Below are 11565 nucleotides of genomic sequence, written 5' to 3' on the forward strand. Positions count from 1 at the left end.
TCATGTAAATTAACTTTATTGGTAGGCATGGAAAAATCACATTCTGGAAATTACATAAAAATCGTGTCCAAAAAATGCAAAATCGTAAAGAAAAAAAATCAAAGAACAAAACTGAAAAATCACAAAACGCAGAATTGGGCGTGTTGGAAAACGCTGAAGATTGCATGTGGAATTCGCATGGATAAGTGTGAATGAAAAAGATAACATGTTCAGCCTGTAACCACACCTTCCATGGCTTCTGGCTAATGCTTGTCAATTGATCTCAGCATAACAGGCTGCAGCAGAACATGTAATATGACCACTTAAAGAGGCAGCCCCCTCCTGCCACACCCATCCTGCCATTTCAACATACCAATTCCTAGACACTGCTATTTTCCTACATCCTCTTTCTAGTACAGCCCACGGTTCATTCAGATTCTCTCCAGCCCGCAGGCAGTCCATTCATCTTCTCTCCTGCATCCACCCACCACTACTTACCTGAACTCAGGCAGAGGCAGACAGCAGGAAGGTGTGCCATTGTGTTTATATCACCAGGCTCCCAAATAGTGAAATCTTCCACAGCAGCATAGAGGTGAGTGTGATATTTGTATTTACTGGTAACTGCTGTTACTTTTGTATTGGCTTGTTTTGTGGTAGGATTTCTAAACACTTCATTGTTGTGTACTCCCTTTTGAAAGCCTATGCTCACAAGGAACCCCATGGTACAGCAAAGAGTATCTTACGTTGTACCTGAGCTGAAGGTTAGGTGTGGGGTGGAAAGGTTAGGTTTGGAGGATGTTTGCAGGGACAGTTAAGGTTGGGGGTGTTGGTTAAGGTCAGGCATCAGTAGAGGGACGGTTAAGTGTGAGAATAGGCTTATGTTTAACTATAGTAAAATATTGGTAAATTTACCGATATTCTATTAACGGGATTACTAAACACCCAAATCTCCGGCGCCCTTTTTTTGACATACACAATCCCACTGATTTCCTTTCGGTTGCCAGCAGATCAGTTGACATGATCACAAAACAGTTGCTTTATCTGGCAGAAATACCAGATGTTGCTAACTGGCTCTCAGTTGAGACAGCTGGCCAAGGGATCGAGTCCTGATCGCTTCAGGTGACAGGAATTGAACATGTAGGCACCTTTTAGGGCAGATGTTGCCTGTCCTTCCACAAATCCTGCTGGTATGCAGAACAATTGCCTCTGTGGTGTGTCTCTTTCCACTGTTTTATAGTGGTTGTGTTATCTCTATAGAGTGTAGGTTCTGTAAAGAGTGTACTGTATGTATATGGAAAAACAAAAATTTGCTTTCCTAAAACAGAAAGAATTTGCGATAATTCAGGTTGGAGTGAGCTCGAGATGTCTCCCAGAGCACCATTGCTGAATATATGCAAATTAACCATTGTACCCTTAGAAGCTAAACACACCTCCAGAACCGCTGGAATGCAATGATGTGTCAGCTTGTTAAATTGTACAGAGCCATAATAATCCAACATGCATACAGACTGTTTCGGATTGTTTGATCCTCATCAGTGCATGGCATGGATTAATTTGGCTCTATGGAGTAGGGCTTGTAAACCGAGAGGTACAGACTAACCAGCTAGCTCATGGTGACCCAGAACTCATTGGAGTGTGTAAGGGACTACAATGGTCCTAAAAGCCCCCTTACTAAGATGTTAAGAAAAACAAAAATTTGCTTTCCTAAAACAGAAAGAATTTGCGATAATTCAGGTTGGAGTGAGCTCGAGATGTCTCCCAGAGCACCACTGCTGAATATATGCAAATTAACCATTGTACCCTTAGAAGCTAAACACACCTCCAGAACCGCTGGAATGCAATGATGTGTCAGCTTGTTAAATTGTACAGAACCATAATAATCCAACATGCATACAGACTGTTTCGGATTGTTTGATCCTCAGCAATGCATGGCATGGATTAATTTGGCTCTATGGAGTAGGGCTTGTAAACCGAGAGGTACAGACTAACCAGCAAGCTCATGGTGACCCAGAACTCATTGGAGTGTGTAAGGGACTACAATGGTCCTAAAAGCCCCCTTACTAAGATGTTAAGAAAAACAAAAATTTGCTTTCCTAAAACAGAAAGAATTTGCGATAATTCAGGTTGGAGTGAGCTCGAGATGTCTCCCAGAGCACCACTGCTGAATATATGCAAATTAACCATTGTACCCTTAGAAGCTAAACACACCTCCAGAACCGCTGGAATGCAATGATGTGTCAGCTTGTTAAATTGTACAGAACCATAATAATCCAACATGCATACAGACTGTTTCGGATTGTTTGATCCTCAGCAATGCATGGCATGGATTAATTTGGCTCTATGGAGTAGGGCTTGTAAACCGAGAGGTACAGACTAACCAGCAAGCTCATGGTGACCCAGAACTCATTGGAGTGTGTAAGGGACTACAATGGTCCTAAAAGCCCCCTTACTAAGATGTTAAGAAAAACAAAAATTTGCTTTCCTAAAACAGAAAGAATTTGCGATAATTCAGGTTGGAGTGAGCTCGAGATGTCTCCCAGAGCACCACTGCTGAATATATGCAAATTAACCATTGTACCCTAAGGCCACATACACACATCAGACTATAGTCTTTGGAAAATGAAAGATCACAGACCAATCTTACCACCCTTCATGTAGTATGAGAGCCATACTCTACACAGTCTTTTCTATGGAGCTGAACTCCACATCAGAAAAAAATCTTTGCAAGATGCTGCACACACAGATGCTGTACAGACACAAAAGATCAGTATCTGCAAAAGATCTGTTCCTGCCAAAAATCCATTCCTGCAAATTGCAATGATAGTCTATGAGATCTGCAGATCATCATACACACATGATTTAACTGACAGTCATCTGCAGATCAGATCCACCAGGATGGATTTTCAGATCTGCAGATGATTGCTTGATCTGCAGATGAATGTCAGTTAAATCATGTGTGTATGATGATCTGCAGATCTCATAGACTATCATTGCAATTTGCAGGAATGGATTTTTGGCAGGAACAGATCTTTTGCAGATACTGATCTTTTGTGTCTGTACAGCATCTGTGTGTGCAGCATCTTGCAAAGATTTTTTTCTGATGTGGAGTTCAGCTCCATAGAAAAGACTGTGTAGAGTATGGCTCTCATATTACATGAAGGGTGGTAAGATTGGTCTGTGATCTTTCATTTTCCAAAGACTATAGTCTGATGTGTGTATGAGCCTTTAGAAGCTAAACACACCTCCAGAACCGCTGGAATGCAATGATGTGTCAGCTTGTTAAATTGTACAGAGCCATAATAATCCAACATGCATACAGACTGTTTCGGATTGTTTGATCCTCATCAGTGCATGGCATGGATTAATTTGGCTCTATGGAGTAGGGCTTGTAAACCGAGAGGTACAGACTAACCAGCAAGCTCATGGTTGTATATGGTTTGCTGCAGAAGCTCAGGTTCAGAAACAGATGCTTGCTGAATAGGGATGATAGTGCTGAGGAGAACTCATGGAGAAGCATGTGATCAGTTTGATCAGCTGATTTGTAAGGTTCTGATTTGCTGTGATGACGTTCTGGTTTAACGCATGATCACGGCCAGTAAATCAGAACCTTACAAATCAGTCCGCTGATTAAAAACCACCTGGGCGTTCTGATTCCCGAGGCCGCGGGAGTGTCTTTTTCGCCCGTGTTTTTTTTTTCTTCATGCAGCTAGCCTAGCGCTACATGATTCTCCTCTTCCTCCTCTCTCCCTCCCACCCTTGCGATCGCCGCCGGCGATCACGCCCATCAAGAAATCCCGTTCAGAACGTGATTTCCTGCAGGGCTTCCCCTGTCACCATGGCTACGAACGGAGTGATGTCATGGACGTCGTGACGTCACAGGGACTCCCGATCCACCCCAAAACACAGCCTGACGGCGATTGGCCAGGCTGTGCATGGGGTCTGCGGGGGGGCCCTCTTTCGCGTCGGGTAGCGGCGGCAATCGGGCCAAACACGCAGCTAGCAAAGTGCTAGCTGCGTGTTTGAAAAAAAAAATTATCAAAATCGGCCCAACAGGGCCTGAGCGATGCCCTCTAGCGTCTCTGGACTCGTCCATAATGCTAGGGAGGTTAAACTGATCACATGCTTCCCTATGAGTTCTCCTAATCATTGTTACCACTATTGCCTAAGGAGAAAGAAACCCCTGGACCCTCCTTTATCATTGGGTCTAGTCTCTTCTTCATTCATGAGCGTGGGCATGCCCGCGCAGTACCACGAGCGGCTCCGACTTACGCAGGCATGGTCGTACTCACACAGGCGCATCATGGCCATTTGTGTGACAGAAAAGAAGCGCATCTATTATGTGATTAATGACAAGCCCTTGTCTGCAATTTTCTGGGAGTCCGGAGACAGGAGGACAGCGAGGGAAGCCTCAATAGGATCCCAATAAAGAGGTCCATTCTGCAGATCCAGTGTATGTATGGCTACAGGAGTTATGGGTGTGAAGATTACGATGGCTACACTTGCCTTATGACCCTTGTGAGATGGGCTCCCAGGGTGTGAGCGTCACTCGGGAGAGGCAAAGGAAAGGGTGTGAACATTTGGAGGCCCCATCAAAGTTTTGTAGAGGGGCAAACTTTGTAGTTACGCCCCTGCTGGATAATATTAGTCAAGTGGGTAACCAGGCATAAGCAGGGTGCTAAGCAATGTCACCCATGAAGTCAAGCACACTGAGTCTGCATGCTAAAGCAATTCGTATCCCCTCGCAGGTACTTCCGGTTGTCATCTGTGCAACCTACAGCAGCGTCATGCGGCTTCCCGTGGGCGGCTATGGGGAATTGGAGACGTGCTGAGGAAAACTGCAGCATGCTAGCCATAAATTCACCCGCATCGTATCGTGCCGGATCCCATAGGTCAATTTGCGTCAATGGAAACTACTCCATTGACGTGAATTGGTTGCAGTTTCTGCATGGCAACGCGAGTAGTGGAAACGGGCCCTTGAAAGCAATAGAACAGGGAGACAGTTTAACAAGTGGCACCATAATATGGGGTGGTGTCAGTGGCATAACTGAGGAGCTTGGGGCCACAGTGCGAGTTTTACATGGGGCCTCTAAGCTCTCTACTGATATGAAGTCCTAAAATCTTTAATGCTGGGTACACCCGATGCGTTTTTTCCGTCGATTTCCCGTTCGATCGATTTTGAATTCGGTTTTTCCACTCAATTTCCCACTTGATTCTCTTTATCTTTTCTTATCAATTTCCATTCACTTCTATGAGAAATCGAGTGGTAAAACGATCGAGCGTTATATCGGACATGACGGAATTTGTCAATCGAACGCATCTATCGAACGGATCAACGTAACGTGTGTATCCAGCATTAGGGAACGTTTCAGTGTCAGAGAGTCAAACAGGATTGAAGTCTGACGAAGGCTGCACAGCCAAAAGCCTCCTCTCCTAGCCAATTAATGGCATCATTCTGATTACTTCTTGCTTTTACTGATGGCTAACACGGTGCAATACTCTAGAGAAATAATCAGAGTAAGGACACAGTTAAGGATTACCCCTATTCATTGCACATATAGAGGTGTTCATTACCAGCATAGCACTAATGAAAAGCTAATAAGATAGATGGAGGGCCCCTAGTGCGCCCATCTGGTCCAGGGGCCCCGGTCACGACCTCTGCATCCCCTATTGCTATGCCAGTGGGTAGTAATGAAGAGTACTATAATTGTTGGCAAAGAAACTAACGTGCCATGGAATGTGGCAGTAAATGGCCACACCCACATTAAAATACCATGCGTCCTGCAAAATAAATCTCCACTCCCCCGCTAATGCAAGAGTTTCTTGCAGGGGCGTAGCAACAGGGGGTGCAGAGGTAGCGACCGCATTGGGGCCCCAAGGGGCCTACCCTCAACCACAGTATTAGCTCTCTATTGGTCCTGTGCTCATAATAATCACTTCTATAGATACTTTGAATCGTGGTAATAATTAACACATTGCTCCCCATTCCCTTCTTGCACCTCTGACACTGTAGTTGCCATTGGTAGGTTTTGGTGCGCCGAATCAGTTATGTATAGAGTGCTTGGGGGGGCCCCATTGTAAAATTTGCATTGGAGCCCACAGCTCCTTAGCTACACCACTGGAACTTTCTTGAGATCCAACAGTTATTTAAAGGGTTCCCCCAGAGTGAAAAAGTTGAGAAAGGCTGTGCTAGACTGTTTTTGGTTGAGGTAATCTCGGTAGAGTATTTGGCATTCGTACACTTTAATTATTCTTATTTATTTATAAAGCACCAACATGTTCTATGGCTCTGATCCAGTATGATGGAACTTTAACTAGTCGGTGGCCATTGTTCCCCTCTGTCGTGCCTCTATAGAGAGAATGCCTTGCTCTGGCTGTCTCCTAGCGTTTTTTGTACAGCATTGGGGCACCTCAGTGTCAACTGCAGGGCTGAATTTGATCCTGATGGGCGACACAATTTTACATTTGATGGTGTTTTATAAAAACGGAATGTACTTTCAAACCTCGCTGTTCTGGGCAGCACGCTCCAGTGCATCTTACTAAAGTAAATATGTTTAAGAGAACCTGTTGGATTGCATTGTCCGTCTGTTTTTTGGCTGAATTGCCTTTAGGAGTCCTTGACGTAGGCGATTGAACGAGCGTATTTAGTTACAGTCCTCCACCCTTCACTAGGGTTTGCTCAGGGCATTGCGTGTTTGTAGATCTGTGGTCAAAGCATCTTTAGCATGCAATTTCCAAATAAAGGAGCCTCCTCTTTATAAAGAAAAGTGCCAGTGATTGTACTCCTAATCAATTCCAGGAATCCTCTTCCAAACACAGCCATCCCCCACACCAGCCCCTTGGATCAGATTGCAGGAGACAAGGCTGGATTCCCACCCAGCCCCCTACATTCCTTAGTTTAGACCGTGCTGCAAGCACAGTAAAACTTTGCAGATCTCTGCTCACAGCTGACCCGATCTCCTGCCCTGCTGAACTACTGCCAGGTAATGTGTATTTTCTGCCTACTAGAAAGGGGCTTTTCTGATAGAATGCAGTTGAGGTTGTGCAGACAGGCGACCAGTGCAAACTTGCAAAAGAGAAAGTATTGCTCTCGAAATTCCTTACGCCCAAAGTGTGCTCAAGAATGATGCTGCAGCTTAGTGTGCACTTATGTAGCATTGAAATCTTTAGGCATTTGTGCTTCTAATGTGCATTTGTTTTCTGCTATTCTAGTTAAAAAATGCAGGATGCAGTGCATTTAAAAAAAACCACTAAAATCTATGGGTGTGTAGATACAAGTTTATTTATTATTTAGTATTTATATAGCGCCGACATCTTCCGCAGCGCTGTACAGAGTATATTGTCTTGTCACTAACTGTCCTTCAGAGGGGCTCAAAAATTAATTCCTACCATAGTCATATGTCTATGTATGGTGTAGTGTATGTATCGTAGTCTAGGGCCAAGCCAATAAACGTGTGTGTGTTTTTGGGATGTGACAGGAAACCAAAGGATCTGCCTGGAGGATTTCCACACAGACACTGGGAGAACATATAAACTCCTTGCAGATGTTGTTGACCCGGCTGGGATTCAAACCAGGGACCCAGCGCTCAGAAGGGCTCACAATCTAATCCCTACCATAGTCCTGTATCGTGTAGTGTATGTATCTAGTGTAGTATAGTCTAGGGCAGTGTTTTTCAACCGGTGTGCCGCGGCACACTAGTGTGCCGCGGCATGTTGCCTGGTGTGCCGTCCTCTTCCCCCCCCCCTCCCGCACGTCCCCGCGGCCGCCGCTGTTATTACCTTAGCAGCGGCCGCTCTCCCCTCTCCAGCGCATGTGTTTATTCAAGGCATGCAGCGTATCTCCCGGCTGCTCTGTGTGACGCGCAGGAATCAGGGCTCGGTTACCATAGTAACGGCGATACATATCGCCGCTACAGGAAGCCGTTGCCCTGCTTCCTGCGCGTCACACAGAGCAGCCGGGAGATACGCTGCATGCCTTGAATAAACACATGCGCTGGAGAGGGGAGAGCGGCCGCTGCTAAGGTAATAACAGCGGCGGGGACGGGCGGGGGGCACCACCTACCCATACTGGGGCACTATACTAGCTATACTGGGGCACTATTCTGGCTATACTGGGGGCACTATACTGGGGGCACTATACTGGCTATACTGGGGGCACTATTCTGGCTATACTGGGGGCACTATACTGGCTTTACTGGGGGAACTATTCTGGCTATACTGGGGCACTATTCTGGCTATACTGGGGCACTATACTAGCTATACTGGGGCACTATTCTGGCTATACTGGGGCACTATTCTGGCGCACTATACTGGCTATACTGGGGGCACTATACTGGCTATACTGGGGCACTATACTAGCTATACTGAGGCAACTAAACTCCCTCCCACACTGGAGCAACTATGCTAGCTATGCAGCCGCCCCCCCCCCCCCCCATAGCCTGCTGCGCACGGCACTGTCCACTAGGTCGCGCAAACACCGCCCCCCCCCCCCCCCCCCGCCGTTCCCCGGAGAAAAATTTGGTCAGAAAGTGTTCCCCGGGCCGGAAAAGGTTGGGAAACACTGGTCTAGGGAAGCCCATTAACTTATCTGTATGTTTTTGGAATGTTGGAGGAAACCGCTGTACCCGGAGGAAACCCACACAGACAGGAAGAGATCATACAAACTCCATGTAGAGAGTGCTCTGGCTGGGATTCAAACCAGTTACCCGGGGCTGCAAGGGGAGAGTGCTAAGCTCTGCGCCACGGCGCAAACTTTGCAAACAGTCTACATGCAAACTTTGGAAAAGAAGCAGACTTTTTTTTTTTTTTGCGGGTGTATGAGGAAGTCTGATACGCCATATATCTATGTTGGCGCTTTATAAATCAATAATGATGATAACATCTACAAAATAATTTGTTGCCCTTGGGACCAGCTCCATTCGGTGACATTGCAGGCTGAGGCTGTTCAGATTTGTTGCTAGCCTGCAGGCTATAGATGCCTTCTGTTGCTATGCGGAGGGGACCGATAGAGCAGTGCACGAGTGATGTCACACATTGGCCAGGGTGAGTGGAGAGGGCGGTGCTCTTGGCCAGTGATTGGAGGAATCTATCCACCAGGCTGATTGCTGGCCAAGGTATCGGGTATCACTTTACACTTGTTAGATTAGTGGCAGAGGAGGCTTGTTATCGCTTCTCCAGCTGAGTTTCGCTGAAAAGAAATTTAGCAATTTTGCCATGATTTGCAATTCCTGTTTAGGCTGGTTTCACAGTGCAAACTGGTGGTGCGGCAGCTGCGCCACACCGCCAAAAACAGGACTTACTACGCGGTATTCCCCATCTGGCATTGGGCCAGCAGGAAGTGACGCACGCTTGCGGTCACTTCTTGCTTTGGGGGTATGCCGAAGTGCACGAAGCAAACTGTAAAAATATGCTTCTTTGCAGGCGCGCCACGACGTCACAACGGTAATTATTTTAAGAATACCTACAACTTGACGCAGAAGCTGCGCAGTAACGTAGTTCTGGACCTGCGATGGGGAAATGGCGAAAACCTCACTTGCGTCCTGCTGTAACTTGGCAGTATGAACGTCTTCATAGACTTTCATTGCTTGGTGGTGGGGTGTGGTAAAAATGTGAAAGGACCCTTAAAGAGGATCTGTAACCTCAAAAAATCCCCTGGGGGGTACTCACCTCGGGTGGGGGAAGCCTCCGGATCCTAATGAGGCTTCCCACGCCGTCCTCTGTCCCACGGGGGTCTCGCTGCAGCCCTCCGTGCAGCCGTGACGTAATATTTACCTTCCTGGCTCCTGCGCAGGCGCTCTGACGGCTGTCGGCTCCGAACTACACGGAAATACCCGATCGCCGTCGGGTCTGCTCTACTGCGCAGGCGCAAGTTTCCGGCGCCTGCGCAGTAGAGCGGACCTGACTGAGATCCTGTATTTCCGTGTAGTTCGGAGACGAAAGCAGCCACAGCGCCCCCGCTGGAGCCAGCAAAGGTAAATATTGAAATTACAGTCGGGCCTGTCGCCGGCTGTTCAGAGGGCTGCAGCGAGACCCCCGTGGGACAGAGGACGGCGTGGGAAGCCTCAGGATCCGGAGGCTTCCCCCACCCGAGGTGAGTACCCCCCAGGGGATCTTTTTCATGTTAGAGTCTCTTTAAGAGAATCACATTGCGATTGCCACCAAAATGCTGCATGCAGCACGTTTGTGATACATGCAAATCACAAATGCAGCAGTGAGAATAATCCCATAGGGATGCATTAGTCACAGGGCTTTGCTAATCACTGATCTACTTCCCAGAAGTGCCACAGTGTGAACCAGCCCTGACTACTAGTGTTGCCCTGCTCTCTTCCTTCCTGTGCTACACAGGATGTAGCAGGGGAAGGAGGTGGGCGTGGTCAGGTGATGCCCCTGTGAAGAGAAATATATATATTCCCTCTCCTTGTTTTTGATGCAGAATTCTAACAACTTCAAGGCATCTAATTATTTTGAGTCCCCCAAAAATGCCTCCAGCAGCCAGAATCCCTGTAGCACTAAAAGAACATGTTATGTGAGTTGTATTGTGTTGTGTAACTAGTCTAGACAAATCTGGTGCTGTTATTTATTTGTATGATTCAGTGTGGACAAGCCAGCCACAGGATCATTTTTGTCATTTTAGAGCTGTTAAGGGATTGGAGTATCTTTTTTGCCAAAATACATATAGTAAACTCCACGGGACCAGGGAAAATAGTTTACTATATCAGAAGTTTACTATTTCATAATTTGTCATACATAGTATATCTATACTGGTGCATGGTTAAAGGGGCACTACAGCAAAAAACTGTAAAATTTAAAATATGTGCAAACATATACAAATAAGTACATATTTTTTTTAAGAGTAAAATGAGCCATAAATTACTTTTCTCCTATGTTGCTGTCACTTACAGTAGGTTGTAGAAATCTGACAGAAGTGACAGGTTTTGGACTAGTCCATCTCTTCATGGGGGATTCTCAGCAAGGCTTTTGTTCTTTATAAAGATATTCCCTGAAAAGGACTTATACAAAGATGCTGGCCAGCTTCCCTGCTTGCTACACAGTTTTTTGGCAGTTGGATAGAGCAACTGCCATTTACTAAGTGCTTTTGAAATTCATATATCCCTGAGAATCCCCAATAAAGAGATGGACTAGTCCAACACCTGTTACTTCTCTCAGATTTCTACTACCTACTGTAAGTGACAGCAACATAGGAGAAAAGTAATTTATGGCTCATTTTACTCTGGAAAAAAATGTACTTATTTGTGTATGTTTGCACATATTTTACATTTTACAGTTTTTCGCTGTAGTGCCCCTCTAAGACATGAAGACTGGGTTTACTATATCCAGAGGTCTACTATATCAGCATTTACTATAATGAGATTTTACTGTAAAACCAACCTTCCCTAAAGGTGCCTATACAGCTATAGTTTTTCCTGTTCACTTCCCAGCATTTATTTGCCCCAACTAGTGTTGGGCGAACAGTGTTCGCCACTGTTCGGGTTCTGCAGAACATCACCCTGTTCGGGTGATGTTCGAGTTCGGCCGAACACCTCATGGTGTTCGGCCTTTTAAGTTCGGGTTCGCCCCGAACTTCTGTAT

At 46.1% G+C, this 11565-nt stretch overlaps 1 protein-coding gene across 4 annotated transcripts in view; it reads left to right on the forward strand.

Moving 5' to 3' along the window:
* Window positions 1–351: 351 nt before the first annotated feature.
* LOC137532516 (protein SSUH2 homolog) overlaps window positions 352–11565 on the forward strand; it is a 54719-nt gene continuing 43505 nt past the window's right edge. Inside the window, exon 1 of one of the 4 annotated variants that reach the window (XM_068253099.1) lies at window positions 352–571. Coding sequence is in view for 1 of the 4 variants with exons in the window: in XM_068253098.1 (XP_068109199.1) it covers window positions 10455–10501 (47 nt within the window). In the remaining 3 variants the exon portion in view is untranslated. Of the gene's footprint in view, window positions 572–6841; window positions 6960–10402; window positions 10502–11134; window positions 11159–11565 lie in introns of those variants that run through there. The other 3 variants (XM_068253100.1, XM_068253098.1, XM_068253102.1) reach the window with 3 other exon arrangements.

The sequence above is a fragment of the Hyperolius riggenbachi genome, chromosome 9 (genome assembly GCF_040937935.1).
Source record: "Hyperolius riggenbachi isolate aHypRig1 chromosome 9, aHypRig1.pri, whole genome shotgun sequence".
Classification (NCBI taxonomy): domain Eukaryota; kingdom Metazoa; phylum Chordata; class Amphibia; order Anura; family Hyperoliidae; genus Hyperolius; species Hyperolius riggenbachi.